Consider the following 19,497-nt stretch of genomic DNA (forward strand, 5'->3'; position numbering starts at 1 on the left):
TGGTGCCAAAGCCACATGAATCCACAAATGGCAGCTTTATCCAGGGTAGAAAATGTTACTGCCTTCGTACAGCCGTCAGCACGTTTGACCTTTTCCTGTCTGCACCACAGTGTGGTCAGGACTGCTGCGCCAGCCAGTTCTCAAATAAACTAAATCATCATAATAATCACTTATCTTTGTGTTTTTCACTAGCATGATTCAAACAGCACTGTCCATATGATCCTGTTTGCAAGTTGGACCTAATTACTGTGTAATTTAAAATACTAAAGTGCCAAAGTTTTGTGTGCATTATACAGACATTATTCGGGCATCATTCAGGCACATCTCATAAGGTGCAGAGCAGCCAGTGTGGATTCTGATGTCCGATTATCCACTCGTGATTAGCAAATGAAATAGGAAAAACTGCCAGGTGTACAAGAGAGGTTTACAAACGTTTAAAGGGTTAAAACGTGGTCGTGTTGCTGAACAAAACCAGATAACAGTGACATCAAGCCTCTTGCTTGTCTCCTAGAAGAAGAGAGTGAGACTTCAAAGGTAGATCTTTGGTCTGACTCACTGCACGGATGCGCGCCGACCTTGGAGTCTCCAGACGCGCAGCGGAGGATTTTGCGCGCTGACATCAAGTAGAGCTGAAGAGAGCGCACGGCGAGCGGACTGCTGTCTGACTGACTGCAGTCCTGTCACTGGGATACGGGCTCACTTGGCTGCACTTTACCGCGTACATCGTCATTTTATTAATACCATTGTTTGGGATTTAGTTGGAGAAAACATAGCTTACAGTTTATTTCGGTTTGGCTTCATTCGCAACTTAGAGGAGTGTTGTTTCAACTGAGCCACTGAATGTAGCCGTTTCACCTTGTTTGTATAGAAATTCAAGTGTCCCAGCTGCTCAGGAAAAATCTCACTCAATATCCTGAGAGACGGAGACGTTGGAGAGGATTTTTAGGACTCTATCCACAAATTGGATTGAACAATGATGATTCCAACCGCCCTACCCAACTAAGAGAGGTATTACATTTGAAAAAAGGTAAGGACAACTTTTTATTTTCTTCCACAAATAAGATTCACATGTGCGATTTTTGAGGTCCTCCCAAATGTTCCAACGGGGTTAGAAATGATTTAACGTCATGAATATTTGCGCTTTTCTCGCAGGTGATCACAGCAATGCTTCAACAGCATGTGCGTCTGTCCCTCTCCAAATCTTCCAGAGAGGATTTAAGCGCCGCTCATCTTGAATAAGTCTAGAAGTCATTGAAGATGAGAGCTCTGCAAACATTCCTGTTTCTTTTCTTCCTGCACCAGGTGAGGATTGAGATGACTGAATGAGAATAGACCGACTATGTAGGAATGTGTCCTTAAAGAGAAAGTTAGAGACACTGATGGCTTTGATATGTGCTTTCTGCTCTTGTGATCCTGTTGGTCCCTTAAATGACATTCGTCAAGTTTTATCTGCTCATATCACAAGTTGTTTATGTCTCTGTATTTTGTTGATGTGTCATATATTGCACATCAGCATATAACTCATGCCCATGTAGGACTTATCACTCAGCACATGATGCCAAATGATGATTTAATAAATTCCTGTCATGAAATGTTGGTGGACACAGTCATCAGCAGCAAATCTTCACTCTTCATGAAGTCTTACAGGCAATGATCTTATTTTATGTTATTTGAACCTGGGAGTTATTAATGAAATACCAAAATCTATCTTAATTTCCTCGATTTCTTAGTATTTAATAAATGATAGGATATCTCTAAAAATGTGGTTATATATTTATATTTATATTTTGTTGAAGCCCATCTGAATATTTAAAAAGAAAATAGCTGAATTGATTGAATTTAATTTTGCTTCACAGACTGACTTTGTCAGTAGTGATAATGTATAATGTCATTTGCAGTTAATTCCCTAATAGCATCTTATAACTTATTTTTCATATGTGGCATTTCTTAGGAAACATTTAGTTACAGAAAAAAAATGTTGTCATATTTATTTGTACATTTGTAATAATACAAAACATTCAAATATAAAAATAAAACATTCTGAGTTAATGTGAGCATAATACTCAATATATTATAATGAACAAATCTGCATTATTCTTAATTGATAAGTGGCATTAATTTAGTGTTTTAAAAAAATCAGTGAATATAAACAGAATATAAACTAGTATTTATTGATATTCCTGCATAGTGGGGACTTTTTAATAATAATAATTTAATTTGATCATATCCTTGCTTCTGTCACTTTTAGCCCAACAAAACCAATGATACAGTCTGCTTCTTTTCTACCATTTATCCAGCTACATCACATGGATATTTACAGTTATTGATCATTTTAATTTATTTTGCTTCCAGGCTTGAGCAAGGTTTGACCCCTGTGTTGAACCCCTTGACACGCGTGAAGTGTCTTTGCCGCACTAAGATAGAGGCAATTGTTTTAAATAAAAAAAGACAACATAGAACAATAGGTGAAAATTGCACAACCCACAGGTTTTCAAAGCTCGTGCTGCACTTTATAACTTATACAATGAGATGAAATCACAAGTCCCTGTGAATACACAGGAACTATTAAGTATTAACAAGACATTGATTGTCATAAGCTTCTGGATGTAATCTTCCTGCAGTCTAATTCTGTTTTTATTGCAGGAATAAGCTCTCCAAAGAACGATCATAAGCTTAGGGAAATATGAAGGTCTTTTTCTCGCTTTTTTCAACAGCTACTGATGCTCTCTATAGGCAGTTGAATAAAGTGTGAGCTTTATCATGATCATCCTTGCTTTACGGATTCTTGCCGTGATCAGACCTGAACATAAAATGCCATGTGATTGAAGAAGTTCTTCATATCTGTGCTATCCTCAAAGAGAGCTTCTTTAAAGATAGCCTTGAACTGTGCAGATGCAGTGGCAAAGTGCTGTCTGCTCTGGCTGCTGTTGTAATCAGCCTTGTGCCTATTGGGAGCTCTGCCTCCAGAGAGAGAGAGATGGGCTGCCTCCCTGGAGGGGCTCTCCTCATATGCCTCAATGGCTTCGCTCCCAGCAGACCCACCACTGTCTGACTGGGGACATATAGGCCCTTATCAATATTCCCCCACTTTCCAAAGGGTATGCTTAAACACCAGACTGATGCTCACTGAAAGCATGAAATATGCATTAAAACCTCTTGGGCTGGGAACAATCTTTCTCTTTTCTTGGTATGTCTGCTTCATAGGACAGTTACCTACGAGGAGGCGACGCAAGGATGTGATTTGGTTGTCAAGAGACAAAGTTGCAAGGCTAGATTTTAAACCACGGCATCACAGGATACACCCCATGACAACTGATCCACCATGATATACTGAAGGGCCTTTTTTTTGACATTTGAAGAACAGGTTCAGTGTCTTAGCAGTCTTGAGTCCCATGTATTTGAAACCATCCAAAACTAGAAGCTGAAACCCACTTTTATTCCTCTTGCATCTTCATACACTCTCATACAGAAAACACCCAGAACATGAATCAAATGGTGAAAATGTAACCCCAGCCCTAGCATCTGTGCCATACCCCAGGGACAAATAAGAGGGTCAAAGCCATCCTGAGAGAAACCATTCTTCCCCATGACATCTGCTGCCGTTATCCTCTGTGCAATGACAGCAGAACAATGTAGATGAAGATACAATGTACTTGAGAGCCCTGCTCTCCGCCATCTCCCTCTGCTTGTCCTGCCCTGCCTCTGTTCCACAGATTGCATGCAGGAGAGTGTTTTTTTTTTTTTTCCAACACTGCTTGGGATTTAGTGTGAGAAGACGTTGACAAAGTCTATTACGCCTTTGTATCTTATTGCTGGGGTGAGAGCTTGCTGGTAATATTATGTCATGACAAGGCATCTATGTGGCCCATGCCAAGAGGCTCAGCAGTGGTGTTAAAAGCATTGCTACCTCCACTGTTACCGTAAACGCCGCCCTGGGTCGGGCTGAGTGGGGATGGAGCGAGCGCCTTGATAGAAGGGTGTGACGCATTAAAGAGACAAAGCTTAGCTGGTTACTAGTAAGCTGAACGTGTCTTGTCCTCTGGATCTGCTACATGCTCGGAGTTCATCCCTGCAACTTTGATGTGCAACGATTTAAGGGATTACAAGTCATTTCTCAAAGGATTTAGCATTAATTTTAACAGTTATTTATTTATTTCAACATCTTGTCTCTTGATTATTTATCCGTTCATCCATCAATGAAAGTGGGAGAAATAATTAGAACAAGAAAGCCAGTATGTGAAGTTGTTGTGGTTTAGTTTTAGCTGCTAATATTATTGTTTTGTCCCACTTGCATTTTTCCTCTGCAGTGCTGGAGTGAGACAGTGAGGCTCTATTCAAAGTCAAAAAGGGTTTTGGCAAGGACAACAGTTTTATCCCTGTCTTCATAACAAAACACAAATTCTACATAAATTCCCTCTCTGAGGGCTCTTTAACCCTTTTCCCCTTCCCCATGCTCAATTAGGTTTGGTTTTATTATTTATTTATTGTATATTTAAAGGCAACTAACACTGGGAAGTGTAATAAAATGTACAGTGGGGGGATTAGGAGCAGCTCTTTAATCTCACGCTTCTGATAATACTGCATGGGCTGATTGATTAGTTTTTCAGGAAGCTTATGTCAGAAAAACCTAATCCGTCTTTGGATTGTGCCAGCCTTGTAAGGTTTTCCGCGCTGCCACTTTATCATGGCGGCGAATTACAGAGCTGCTGGGCTGTGATAAGGTCCTCGTCTCTTTTACAGACCCCACCGCCCAAACCCCTGTACCCCCTCCTTTCCCCCTGGACAATAAAAAAAATTGTGTTTATATTCTTCACATCCCTGCTCTGCCTGGTCTTCACATCAACCTCTCTCAGGATTTGCCTTGTAAGAAAGAGAAGAAAAAAGAGTGGAACTTAAGTCTTCAAAACCCCACCAGAGAAATTGGGTGGAGAGAGAGAGAGAAAATGACAGCCGGGCCAGTAGAATTTTCTGTGGAAGTGATTTAATATGGATTGACAGATTGAAGGGGCCTTGTATGCATGTGCTCCCTTCCAGGAATCATTTTGGAGCTTACATGGTGCTGATGTGTATCTGTGCTCATATTGGGGTCACAATCTTTCCAGCCAGAAGGCTTGACTAGATAATCCCTCATAAACAATACTGTCTGTGGCATTTGCAGTCCTCAGCCTGTATGTTGTCTCAGACCTCTGAAGGAAAGGTTGTCATCTCTGCGGGTTAAATCCCTCAAATGTAGCTCGCAGACACAACAGGCTGTATTGACTGTGTTGAGCCCTGCAACCTATTCCTTTTCCAATCATCAATCATAATTGTGTGTGTACTGGCAATAAATCTATGATAAAGGTCCTAAAATGAACAGACACAAGTTCCAACTGACTGATAGGTGTGACAGTCTTGCCCTTTGCATTGACAGTAACCATAATCTGGTTGCTGGATGGACCATTAAATAATTAAATCAAACAATTATGTGCAGCATGATTACTTTCCCCCAGCTTCTCCCGTGATGCGAACTTTTAAGATGGAGTGAAGTTCTGAAGAGGTCTCGGAGAGCAAGTCACACCCACTGTAGCTGCTCTGGTGCAGGAAACATTATGTTTAATATGATGTCGAGTTTCCTATTCTTGGTCCACAGCTATGAATTTTTATGGGCGACGCGCAGCCCGAGGCGATGTTAGATCTGGAGGCTCCGCTACCTTATAGCGTTGTCATTACCGCTCTGTAGGGTCAGAAACATCCGGCACTCTCTGATGCGCGACCTCACTGTTTAGTAGCTCTTTTACTGTCTGCGTCGCTTTTCACTGTTGTGCTGCAACAAAACAAAAGGTGGAGATCAGTTCACACTGTACAGGCCAGGTATTTTGGCTAAATTGTGTATGAATGATAGAACGGCACTGTCACTTTTTCTGCTGTTAAATCAAATACTGCAATAGTTGTCTTGTTGTTGTACAGCCGTCAGTTCTCCACTTAATGTCTGAAATAACTAAGTCACGACAAGCTTCATCAGAACAGACGACAAAAGTTTCTACCTTTGAACACTTTCATATTTCCCGAACAGTCTGACATATAAAGTTCTTAATTACCACCTGGTTTGGTACTTTGGAGAACGCAATCACACTACATGTCAGAGCTCGGGAGAATGATTGACCTCTTTAATTAAAACTGCGTTGCTTTCCTGTAAAAGGCAAGGTGTGACAGCTTTAGAATAAGTACAATAAATCTCCTTCCTGATTATTCTCAGTTTTGCGTTCCCTCCTCTGCCTCCGGGCTTTGAGGCCTTTCTTTTCAGCTTGTCATTTCCAGCCCTAACAAAGCACTGTCAGCTCCCCTCAGTCTTTGTATATTTCTTGTGAAGTACCTGTCTTCACAGCTACTCAGAGAGAAAGGAAGCAATGTCTTTCCTCCTCTTGTTTCTTCTTCAAAGGGGGCTGTTTCTGTGAAATCAGCCGAGGCACAATCTGCTTCGAGAACAGAAACATTTGCTCTGTCAAATTTAGTGGACGTACGCTTGAGCAAATCAAGCAAAAACATTTTTGAATAAAACACCCGTATCATTGGCAGCATGGATTTGAAGAGACGAAAACACAAAATTTAAGTTGTCACATGCACACACCCACAATAGAGCTCAGTGAGAGGCACGTTTAGAGTATGTCTACCTTACCTAGATTAAAGTCGAAAAATGAAAACCTCGAGTATTCATTTCAGAAGAACACGCCTCCTCAGGTATTAGCCGAGGACTTTTACAAGCATGTTTACCATTGTCATAGAAAGTAAAAGGTGCTAAAAACTGATCAAGAGAATGATAATTACACTGAGTCCAACATGCTTGGTGGTATTATCCTCCTGAATCCCAGCTATCAGACATATGGAGGTGTGCTGCAGGTGTCAGGAGTCAGCACAGGAGTTGGCGCTTTGACCATGTAAGGGGATTATGAAACTGATGATGCGTTGAAAGGTAACGCCTGCCTAAAAGTGAAGTGTTCAGGGCTTTGCTGCTGTCACATGTGGCAGGTGCTGAGATAACACAAGTATCCAGATTACCTGGGGGCTCTCGTCCCAGAGCCTCTCCTCGCTCTCCTTCTCCTCTCAGGGTGGGATCTTTGCTAACACTCTCTGAACACCTGACATCATCGCTGCATTTAAATTTTCCACACAGAGTCATGCTCACTAATGGCCCGCTTTCCACCCCTGGGTCTTGCCACCAGTCTAGGTGAAAATCAAGTCTCCTAATTCTCAAAGTAGACACATTAATTCAAATGGTGACGAGGAATGCAAGTTGGATTTCATTGATTTTCGTGCAGAAATAAGCATCAGATTCACAGTAAATATTCACAAAATGATAAAGCTTCTTCCTTGATCTGTTGATTTTTATTATGCTGCTGCAACTTCATTTACAGGTTCATTGCATTCTAGACTGCATTCGTTAGATAGATATTGTGGCTTTTCTTGCTTTAAACAGCTGTCATTGAGTACATTTACTCAAATTATGCCCTTAAATCTTGAATGGCAAATCTCTTTCTTTTTACTTAACTACATTTATCACCTGTAATAGTTTATAATAAATCCTAGCCCTAAACAATACAAAGCCTGTATCACTTTATTTCTTATGTACAATTATAGTTGAAATTGGAGTGAAAAGCAGTTCAAATTAGCTTCCTCTTCACCAGGTACAACAATAAAATACTGCCCAATGGATCAGTATTATTAACCCAATATTATAAGATAACGTTTACAGGGTCCATCCTGCTGAATTATAACTGCATTTACATTTCACTGATAATTCTTAAAACTTGAGTATAACATTTTGAAGTTTGAACTTTTACTTGTCATTTGATATTTTTTACAGTTACTTAATTTACCACTTCCCTCACTGGCTGGCTAAATCTCGAATAATTTCATCACTGTCCAGCATGACTTGAGTTTGAGTTTGAGTTGACAGTTGTAGCTGTTTCAGAAGCCTTTTTGATCCTGATAACAATACTGTTAAAAGATGCTACAGTTCTGCAAAGTAACTACCGACTACTTCGATATACAAATCTCTGATATTGGTATCGGCCTTCAAAAATAATTTTACCTGAACAGATGAACAAAAGGTCGCAGCTTTTTATTTTGAACAAAAATATGACAAAGCTGACTCGAGAGCTTATAGCAATTACAACATAAAGAACTGCTACAATCACCTCCGACCAGTCATGGTGCCCGAAGGGGACTTGGGGCAATATGGCTTTAATACTGAAGCAATAAGACAACAGTGTTGTGTGATATTGACACTGGGTTGCCGCATCAGGCTGTAGATCTGCCTCCAGGACAGCTGTGACAGTTGTGGTAGGTTTACACAAGAAATGTTCAAACAAAGTATGCCAGCGAGGTCAGAGCTAAGTGTGGTATTATTTCCTGTAATTTTTCATGTGTATTAGGGAACGCTGAAGCACATTTCTACAGTTCTGTGCTTCCCCGCTGCGTGAAAGGTAATTTTGTGTGATTTGTGCAGTTTTGTGTATTGTCTCCTGTAGAAAAATGCTCTCTAATGGCACTGAATGCCTACCTTAAAAGACTCGAGCATACAGCAATACAAATAAAGGACCACCAACATCGACAAAAAAGGTGTGGTGAGGCACGGTTTCAGTTTGCTTGGAGAAAAGAGAAGATTATGTGACTGAGCAAGAATAGCAAATAAGTGACACTATAAACATGACTAATAAGTCACGTCATATGATTTAGACTAGTCACAGGAGGGTTATGGTATGTGCTATAATTTATGGTAATCATAGGATGCGTGCAGCCCCAAGTGACATCATGTGCAATGAGATAATATTTCGCCACATGTGAGCAAATTCAGGCTCTTATATATAGTTAATTTTACACAAGGTGCAAATGCAAATTTATGAACTCAATAAGACCTTGTTCTTTGTGCTCTGAATTAAAAAAAAAAAATTATGATATTTTGGAGAGGGAAGTGGGCAGTAGTTGCTTCTGTTTTAATGTCCCTTCACTCTTTCTCAAGAGAGGTCAGATCAACAGCTGTGGAACTGAAAGAGATACGATGTCTGGCTCAAGGGAACGCATCTGCCAATATTGTTGAAAAAAACCCAACACGTTTTCCAACACTGATAATGACGCACAGAGTAGAAAATTGTAGTACCTACTTTTAATTTGCATTGTACTGCATTTGAATGCGCTACACCTTGAGGAGCTCTTGGTTTATGATTTTCTATGTGGCTGAATGGCGTTGGAGCGAGTGACGCAGCCCTCATGCTCTTTGGCACTCGTGTTTGTCTCTCGCTGAACACACCAACACACTTAAACACCACTTTTGTGGTGCTGTAGGAAAATTTAGCTCTCAGCACTGATTAACACGACAAAAAAAAAAGCAGCTGCAATGGAACTAGCCAGGTGCAGCTGCACATTGTTTTCTATCACAGTTACAGTCTGTATAGACATTTTTTGCCATCATTTTGTTCACAGTTTTCACCGCATATTTTCTGTGGAGCGGAGTGCAGTTAATGTGGAGCAAGAAACCAAATTTGCACAATTATTATTCAGTGAGTGCTTACACTGAAGTTGTGCGCAGTTTGATGTTAACAGCTTGTGTTTTTAATGTCACTCACTGATAACAGATGCCTCCACACTCTCTCGCTTCAGCATCACGATAGCTCTAGCAAACTTGTTACATTTTATGTTTCATGACAACAATGTGATGCATAGTCTTCAGCACATTTCCAGCACATCTGTCAACAGTGAGGTGCTATGTACTGTGGAGATACAGAAACTGTCATACCGCTGTGATTCTAGTAATGAAACCATCAGTTTGCTTTGAGCTTGTCATTCCCTTTCCTCTCATCATCAACACTTGATGTGTGATGAAATGTTTAGACAGTCAGAAGCTGGTCTGGTGTAAATGTACAGAGGTGTCGACAGGCTGAGTTTGTAGGCCTTTGGCGACCAGTACATGACTTGTATAAGATGAAACGTGTATAAAAATGTAATAGTAAGAAATAAGAAATATATCTCAGCCAAGTGTAATACTGCATTAAACTTTGGCTACTCTCTATACTCACCACAAATTATCCCAAGTATATAGATGATGAATTAAGCCCCAAATTCAATATTGGATCTATAACGTCTTAAGCAGGAGTGTGGAGATATTAGAGGCTGTGGTCTGTCTCATTCACACAGAGGTCAGGTGGTAATGGCCTACAGGATTATACTGGAGGGGAGTAGATATGCTACATGCACACACACACTAACTATAGCCTTCTGTGATTGGTAAGGTGCCCCCGGTGTGGATTTGCTGTTGTGATCCACCACAGTGCTGAAGCACCTGTCATGTGTTTCCCTGGACGGCCTCTGATTAAAAGTGATGGCTCTGGAGCGTGAGGCTGTTCCAGCGGTCAGAGCACCAATCTATTCTTCAGCAGCGTGTAGACTCTTGCTCTGGGCTGCCTAACCACCCCCAGGGCCTTCTCTGCTGAAACCGACTCTGGGTGTGAATCATTACAAATGATATGCCCTGTAACATCAGGAGGAAGATGGTTGGGGAAGGACGCGGGGCAGGGGATTGCAGGCTGAAAATGGTTTTAATGTGAGTTGAGCCGCTTGTCATGTTGGATGCTTGAAAGCAAGAGGCTGTAGTCAGTCCAGCTCTGCAACAATCCGTCATCTGATGCTAGCAATGCAGGCTCAGTGGCTCTAACGTGGCAGGTGTTGTGTTGCAGTAGTGCTGGCAAAGTATTACGCTAGGCTGTGGTGAAGCCGGTGTCATTTCTGTGGGACGTCCAGATTTTTACTACGTAGAAGCGCATCAAGTTAATGAAGCTTCAGACACAGAAAATTAGCAGAGAAATGAATTGCACCACCAAAGTGAGGTCAATTTGCACAGATAAATCCATGAAGAACAGTCGAGTGCATCATTGGAACTGCTCTGCTTGCACTGATGAGCAGGTTAATTGCCCATTTTGTTTATTGTGAGAAAGATGCCTGAAACCAATTTTCCCCAGACGCATATCCCAGCCTTATGTGCTGGAAAAAAATCAGCCACGAAAAAAACCCAAAACAGATTATTTTAGCTCACTGATACAAGAACGTTGTTAATGAAGATGATGCAGGGGCTCTCACACAGAATAGAAAAGGAGACAAAAAAAGATACAGGAAAGCAGATCTCAGATCATAAGTGTGTGTGTGGGGGGGGGGACACTGTCAACCATGCTAGGTTGAGAGAGATTCCATCGCCGCCATCAAAACAACACTGTAGCCTTGCCTGCGGCCCAGAACCCATCACAGCCAAGCACAATGTCGCCGGCTGCTCACCGCAAATGCATTTTAACGGCATCTCTTCAGATGATCCAGAAGCCAGATGTCACTGGCTTCTTAATAACTTTCTAGAGGCTAGTTCTGGTCACTGTGGCAATTACCTTTATGTCAGGCCTCTAAAAGATATGTCTACCCACGGGACAAGCAGGCAGCCAGCTCCATAATGCTCATTACAGATGAATGTCGAGACTGATTCATCCAGACTCAGTGTGTGGCTCACTGCTGCTCAGACCACTGCCAGTATTTAGGTTCCACCAATACCTCTGGATAGCATTGATTGACACAACATTAAATCAAATATACGGTACATGTGAAATAAGGATGGGGCCTTTATGAATGATCGTTGAACTGTACTAGTGACATTTGTGGACATTTTATTCAACCTTTATTTAGCCAGGAGGGAAAAATAACAAAATTCACGAAAACAAGAAGCGAACAGTATTGTCAGGATAAAAATACAAGCATTCCAGTAGATGTCTATGAGATACTTCACTTCAGATTTAATGCAACATTAACAGGTTTTCTTTATGGCAGTTTGTGAAAAGACTTTAAAAGCGAAGGAAAGAGAAGATTGTGCAGTAACCATATTTTGCACTCGATCCCACAAGCAAGTTGCAACAACGGAGAGTTTAACCAGCGATAAATCCATAAAATAATATGGCAAGAAGATCTACAGTAGCGCAGTAATTGCTTGTGAAGTCAGATAAAAGGCTGGAGATGTATAGATAATTTTCCCCAACTCTGACTAAAGTATAAACAGCGTGCATTTTCCTGCACTGGTATAGGAACGAGCAGCCCGTCACTGACAGCTCCACTAAGTGTGTGTTCTTCAAGGATGTTGTTGAGGATGAACTTTCCAAAACTCTTCCACACATTAATGAGGCAAATTGATGGAGATACCAATATATAGAGCCAAAGATATTAGACCACTATTGAGATTTTGAAGTTGTAGCAATTCTGATTGTGATGATAAGTCGGGCGGGATTCATTTTTCTTTTTTATTTTGTTATCAAAATGTTGTTGTTGTTGTTGTAAAGACTTGTGAAGATTCATGTAATCTCTGGAGGGAACAATGTAATGTTCACACTGCGTCCAAATTGCAATTTCCTGTTACTAATCAGGCATAATTACACTGATACAGATAAATGTAAATCTGTCCTGCTCCTGTATACATTAGTATATGTAGTCTGATCTAATATTGCAACCCCAATACTGGATCTGTCCAAATAACTGAAGATCATCTGAAGTGTGTTATTTGTAGAGTATATTTATTAAGTGTTTAACAACTTGTGAAAAATGAATTTCATATTTCTGATGAAATAAAATCTCTCCTCGACCGGATGCTCATTAAACATACATTACTTTTTTTCAAAGAAATCTCACAATGCAATGCTTTGCCTTTACTCCTGAGAATACAGAGCTTTCAGAGGGGGGAAACTGTGTGCGTCTTAGGTACTTTTAAGACACTGCACTTTAACTGAAAAAAAAAAAATCTGCCTTAAGCAGCTTCAGTATAAAAGAATTCAATATTTTTTGTTCATATCCATTAAAATTACCAACAGCATTTATAGTTCACCCACCTTCATGTTTACTGCTGTATCACTAAGCTTACTCATTTCTAAGGCAGATAGATACACCTTTGACTGCTGTGATATATAGTTGTCATATCTCTGCTTGAGGGAGGGAGTAAGGTTCATGCACCTCTGTTTTTATTTCAGATGAACAGGAAGAGGAAGAAGCTAAACCACACAGACAGATATCTGAGACGTTTGCCACCAGTCACTTTGCCTGGTGCTGTTAAAATGAGGTCTTGTGTTTTCAGCTCCATAAGTCTGCAGTTATTATCATAATAATGTCTTGTTTCAAGTCGCCCCGCAATGCCTCTAGCACAGCAGCACCGATTAAGAAATCTTAATTAAGCTTTTGTAGATTCTCCTTCATCAGACCTTGCCTTTTTTTTTTTCACAGCGTCTTGTACAAAAACTCAAATTCCTTTAGTCTGTTTTTAAGAGGCACCACTTCCGTCTTAAATGAACGAGGTATGTTAGTGTGTGTGTGTGTGCGGGAAGACAGCGAGAGAGAAAGAAACCAAAGCCTATGTGTCAGTGCAAGCTTTCAAGTTCGCAGTGCTTCATCTCTCTCGGGGCATTTAAGTATTAGATATCCCTCTGCTGATCCCCTTGTTGTCACAGCAATTTCCCCAGTTGCTCATCATACTTAAACTCCTCTCTCATTTCCATTATAATCATCCTATACAAAGCTCACCTGAGATTTACACTGAAAGACAAAATATGGTTTCACCTCTGAAGCTGCGCAGCATGACACCAAATGTGTAATGGATGTAACGGCTGTGGCTGGTGGGAAGACGAGTGCCACGTCTTCTTTGTTCGCAGTAGTGAAGAAATATTCTTGTTGGGAGCCTGCAGATTTTATGCTCTGCATCGCCTGTTATTGTGATGTTGTAAGAGTCAAATCAAATTAACAGCTGAGCTCACACGAGGTATTACTAAGTGGCAGGATCAGTGAGGGAATACTGCCACTGGAATCGGTTGATTAAATGACTGTGGATGTGATGAGCTACACAGAAGGACATTATTACAGTGTTGCCTCATTCATCCGTGTTTACAGGGAGCAACTGTCTTAATTAAGTATTGTGAGTGTGTGATAGATGGGCAAGGCTCTCTGTCCGTGGGAGACACATTGATTTCACATTACATATCCAGATAGCCGAGCCTTTACATCCTGCCTGCTTCATTAAGTTGGTCCTACGGTCTGTGCCGTAAGTGGCCTAGTAAGGAAAAGGTCTAATTATGAGACAGACAGTTGCACCACATAAGCTGTAGGCAGCACTTCACATGTGGAATGGAAAGGTTTATGGGAATGTGAGTGTGACAAAACAAATTGTGGCAGACAGACCTAGTTTGTTAGCTTTGTACACATGTGCCTCAGTTAGGCTTACAGCGAAATTATAATTAGTCTGGATGTAGTGTGCAGCAGCTCAGTGAGAATTCAAACAGCCGCTGCTTTCAACATCTGCCTCTCTCAGTGATCCCTACAACCGGGCCTGGGGAAAGCCGGCACTACTAATTACTAATAAAACTAGCTAAGCTTATTGCCGTGAATTATTAAAGCTTTATCTGAAGTGGACCAGGAATCGCTCCTGAAGCTAAAAGGCTTTGAGGTACAAGGAAGGATCACAGTTCATTGCCGCGTCTGGATTAGCACTCCGCACACACTTTACCATACTGCCATAAAAGCCGGTTTTATTGTTGGGAACCATTAAAAGCTAAAGGTCATATGCATTGGGCATCTAAGAATAGTACTGCTGATATAAGACCAGCTCACATGTTAAGTCCAGGGGATTTTCATTGTCATGTAATCTGACAAGTCCTCCTAAAATATTACAAGCTGTATGCAAATGAGCAATGAGCCCTGTTTGAGATCACCATTGAATGTATGTGTGTGTGTGTGTGTCTGTAAATAGTTTCATTATAGGCAATGAAATTGCTATAAATGCCATTTTAATGTGCTCAACTTCTGGAACTACAACTACATATAGTTTACACTATATGTAGTACTATATGTACTACATATAGGGTCATACCTGTACAACATTTTATTTGCAGTAATGCCTCTCTGTCTTACTTCAGCCTCCTTTGACCAGCCTCGCACCCTTTCCCTTTCATCCTAGTTGCTGTGAAGAGATGCCCAGGCAGTGCCAGTCATACTTTGTACTGCACAGGCCTGCCAGCATCCTCGGCCACCACACACACACACACACACAAAAGCTTCCTTGACAGCACATAAACAAGGGATTGAGAAATTCAGAAGTCAATTCAAAGGAGTACTTTGACATTTTTTAAAACATTAATTTGTTTTTTTTTCTGGGTTAGGTGAGAAGACCGATAGCACTCTCATGTCACGGTAAACATAAAGCTACCGCCTGGAGCCAGTTAGCTTAGCTTAGCTTAGCTTGGCTTATCGTAAAGACTAGAAACAGAAGGAAAGCTCAAGCTTCACGTTTACTGCTGAGACATGATGAGTATCGATTTTCTCATCAAACTGTCTGCTAGAGAGCAGGTAAGCCTATTTCCCCAAAATGTCAAACTATTCCTTTAACTTCCATAAGAAGATAACACTCCTTACATTTTATCCCTTTGTACAGAACAGCAGTTAGCAGTTATAAGCACTGATATATTAGCTATGTTTTTTTTTTTTATTGATACTGCGTTAAGTGAGTAATCACATTCAATGCTATTCCTCCCTGCTTCCATCCTCTGATAGACAGGAGTCTAAATGATGACACTGCATATGAAACCAAATTTGACAAACCTTGTTCTTCAATAGTAAATCTAGGTTGTTATGTTCTATTGAAGGTACAGAACGTTCAGGAAGACAACTTGAGTCCTTTGATAAATGTAATTGTGCCACTAAATCAAGTGGCAGTCCTGAACCATTTCAATAAAATGTCATATTTCTGAGGAACTGAGAAATCCGTCAGCAGTCTGATTATAGATGGATATTTTTTCCTCTCCATCTTTAGTGTTGAAGTGTGGTTTTCTTTATCCTTAGTGCGGCTGTGGCATTTTTACAGTGCATCACCAGAGATAAGATGTCAGTCAGTATTGAATTTACTTGGATTTCCTGTGATATGTTTGGTCCGTGAATGCTGTCACGGCACATGTAAACTATGTGCTTTTTGGTACTTTTTTTTTGGAATAAACTAGAAACATTAAAGGTCCCATCTTATGCAAAATTCAGTTTTAAATATATTTCCAACTTAGATATGTGTCCCCAGTGTGTCTAGAAACCCTCAAACTATGAGAGAAGACCATCCTCTCTCTTTTCTCCTGCTCCATCTTTCTCAAAATGTGTGTGAAAATGCTCTGTCCCCCATAAGGGGATCTATTGATCAGCAGCCCAACTGTCCCCGCCCACTGAAAACCTCCTGAATCTGCCATTGTTTTTTCCTCATCACACCAGCACCCAGTAACATGCCAAAGACATGAGCAAAGCATGCAGACTGTTCTGTTCTTCTGAAATGGAGCATTCAGAAAGAAGCTGAAAACAGCTGCAGGAGTCGTGTCTGCTATCAGAAAAATATGTGTGTTTTGTTTTTTACATTAAACCATGTAAGCCTGTTCTCATAGGACCTCCAAATACCAGTATGAACCTTTAAATTCATTACTGTGCATCAGTTGTTTTTTCCCTGGAAAGACCAACCAGGAACACAAGTTTTAAAGAGAATATTAGGGATATTGGGTTGCATAATTATGGATATAAGTTACATAGAGGTTTTATGTACACTTAATGTTGTTTTTCTGTCTACCTTTGTCGCTTTCTCTGAAGGTCACATGCAGGAAAGCGCATGGAGAAGCCACAGAGCTCATCGAATGGGGAGATGGTTATAATGAACAGAAGATTTCTCCCACGGGGGCCAGTCCACGGATCCTCAACCCCCTGCGTTTGTTTGCCAGGGGCTCCCCCGGGTTCAAGAGCAACATGAGGGAAATTACATATTTACAGAACATGGAGGACTTCTGGGACTGGTTATCTAACCAGACAGATGTTCAGGGTGCACAAGCCAGAACTAAACGCAGGCCCATCGTCAAGACTGGCAAGTTCAAAAAGATGTTCGGGTGGGGGGACTTTCACTCCAACATCAAAACTGTCAAACTCAACCTGCTCATCACAGGGAAGATCGTGGACCACGGGAACGGCACATTTAGCGTTTACTTCCGCCACAACTCCACGGGCCTGGGGAACGTGTCGGTCAGCCTGGTGCCGCCCTCCAAGATGGTGGAGTTTGAGATCGCCCAGCAGTCCACGCTGGAGACCAAAGACACCAAATCATTCAACTGCCGCATTGAGTATGAGAAGACGGACCGCAACAAGAAGACTGCCCTGTGCAGCTTCGACCCATCCAAGGTGTGCTATCAGGAGCAGACGCAGAGCCATGTGTCCTGGCTGTGCTCCAAACCCTTCAAAGTCATATGCATCTATATAGCCTTTTACAGTGTAGACTATAAACTGGTGCAGAAGGTATGTCCTGACTACAACTACCATAGTGACACACCGTACTCCTCCACAGGATGATCTAGCTGTTATGTTAGTATGCATCAACCTTTTGTTAGATCTTCAAATAATGTAAAGGTCAACCTCTAAACTCCCTGTCCTGAAATACCTAAATACCTGAGACGTGTTGCAGGAAGTGCAATATGGGAGAGATTTGATGCATTGTTGCAAATTTTTTGTATATACTGCAGACAAGATCATACATATATAGAGACTGCTGAGGTAGTTAGGTGTCCAGGGACTTGGTTTTAGGGGTTGACATGGGATTCAGAGCTAGCTACCAACCCTGGGTGACTCCTCCCCATCACAACAGCACACATTCTCCGTAAACCACTGGTATAATTAGCATGTTGTCCAGATGTTTCCTTCAAGGCTAGACCACAGGCAAGCAGCCTCCCAGTTGGAAGTGCATAGCTGGTTTCTGTGCTAGTGCTGCATTGATGCGAACATTTTCCTCGCCTCATTTAAATAGTCAGTTATGGGATGAAAGACTTTGAATCATGTTAATCACGGTATTACTAAAACATTAGTCAACAGGGCATAAAATGAGATATTTCACATTTGAAACATTGCTATATTTTGACTGATAAGTCAAGATTATCTCTTCAATGCCTTTGAAATAGATCTAACATCCATTTGTACCTGTTACCAAAACACAGGCAGGACAGAATCTATTATTTCAGATTTAGTTTGATCAATCGGTATTATTTCAAGTAGTTCTGAATAATTAATATGGCTTTACAATCTTTTATCTCTTAACTTTCTCTTATGGGAACTAGAATAAAGCAAATTAATTGATTTTGTCCCCATGACAAAATAAATTGATCCAACAAATCTAATCCAAAAGCAAGTACAGCATAATCATAAAACATTACACATATGTATGTAGGCACCATTCAGTGGCTGCGGTCTCACGTGCTCCTTAAAATATGTTGTTTTTCTGCTGCAATCACAGAGGCATGCATATGCTAAACCAGTCAGAAATCTAACATCTGTGTTTGCAGGATGCACTTTGAGGCATCAGCCTGCCCAGAGTGCCCCGCAGTGGATTAATGTGTCAGGAGAGGCGCAGGGAAAGCGATAATTGCAGGACAGGTGGATTTAGTGAGTCTGGCAGACAATTATCAGCACTTTGTCATGGTCCTGCCACCAGCCCTGACATTACCTGTCTTTAATAGGCTTTAATTAGCCTGGGAAATTTCATTTACCCAAGACCAAGAGAGGGGAAACCAAAAGCAAGAGAAAAAAAAAAAGCAAAAGTACAGAATCCGTCTGGAATTTAAGAAGAAAGTGGGACTCAAATTTGAAAATGTCAGACATCTCCCAGTTGTGCAGCCGGCTTAAGTTGACGGATTTTTGTGTAAAAGTGGATAACATCCAGTCTTGTAGGAAATGGTGAAAATGACTTAACGATCACTAAAACTGTTTCAAAAGGTTCTGTTGGAAATCCTCAACACATTAAATGTCATAAGCTGTGTTGATTGCGTGTATTCAGGGTTTTTGGGAAAGGGCATGTGCCCCCGACTAACACAGTTCCTTCTGTCTTTGTTTTACTTGCTGTGTCTCCCCCATCAGCTGTAAATGATCCTGTCACATTACACACATGAAGAGAGGTGTATGATAAGGAAATTACTAACTTGGAGTTAATCTATGTTGATGTTTTAGTTCTACTCCTTTGTGCAAAATGCTGTGTATTAACGTGTAACTCTAAATCTAAGCGTGTTTACTTATGGCTTCAGAGTAAACGATGTCAATTTATTCTAATTTTTTCCAGAGAAATAATGTATATCAATGAGTAACCTGTTCCTCATCTTTGGTGTTTATTAAGAGATATCCTGTAGATAGATGTCATGTTTATTGCTTATAGTTATAGATTGCTTTGATTTCCATTTTTGTAATCCTTGCAGATCGTACCTATTTTGATTTCCTGCTTGCTTAATCTTGTTTAACCAGTTTCCCCTGTAAAATAAGAAGTAAGACCACTACTGTGTGTATATTGTAAGTAAAATTGTTCATTTTGGAATATTTGTTTTCATAGGGGGCTCATTTTGTTAAGATGAAATTGTAAAGATCAATTTAGGTTTTTATGGCATTAAACCTTATTTGAACTTGGCTCAC

The 19,497-nt window shown here is 40.8% G+C and overlaps 1 protein-coding gene across 1 annotated transcript; it reads left to right on the forward strand.

The window, feature by feature from the left end:
- The first annotated feature begins 1,179 nt into the window (after positions 1–1,179).
- Positions 1,180–17,516, forward strand: nxph2a (neurexophilin 2a). The gene is made up of 2 exons (XM_070838467.1): positions 1,180–1,302; positions 16,654–17,516. Exons 1-2 carry the CDS (start codon positions 1,258–1,260, stop codon positions 17,398–17,400), a joined length of 792 nt encoding a protein of 263 aa, XP_070694568.1. The 5' UTR covers positions 1,180–1,257; the 3' UTR covers positions 17,401–17,516.
- The last annotated feature ends 1,981 nt before the right edge of the window (positions 17,517–19,497 follow it).

Source organism: Pempheris klunzingeri, chromosome 10 (genome assembly GCF_042242105.1).
Source record: "Pempheris klunzingeri isolate RE-2024b chromosome 10, fPemKlu1.hap1, whole genome shotgun sequence".
Classification (NCBI taxonomy): Eukaryota; Metazoa; Chordata; class Actinopteri; order Acropomatiformes; family Pempheridae; genus Pempheris; species Pempheris klunzingeri.

Bases quoted from the DNA above. Each gene is read 5' to 3' on its own strand.
- nxph2a (XM_070838467.1), top strand. From the start codon at position 1,258: ATGAGAGCTCTGCAAACATTCCTGTTTCTTTTCTTCCTGCACCAG. The intron at 1,303-16,653 runs GTGAGGATTGAG...CTTTCTCTGAAG, and splicing joins TTCTTTTCTTCCTGCACCAG to GTCACATGCAGGAAAGCGCA.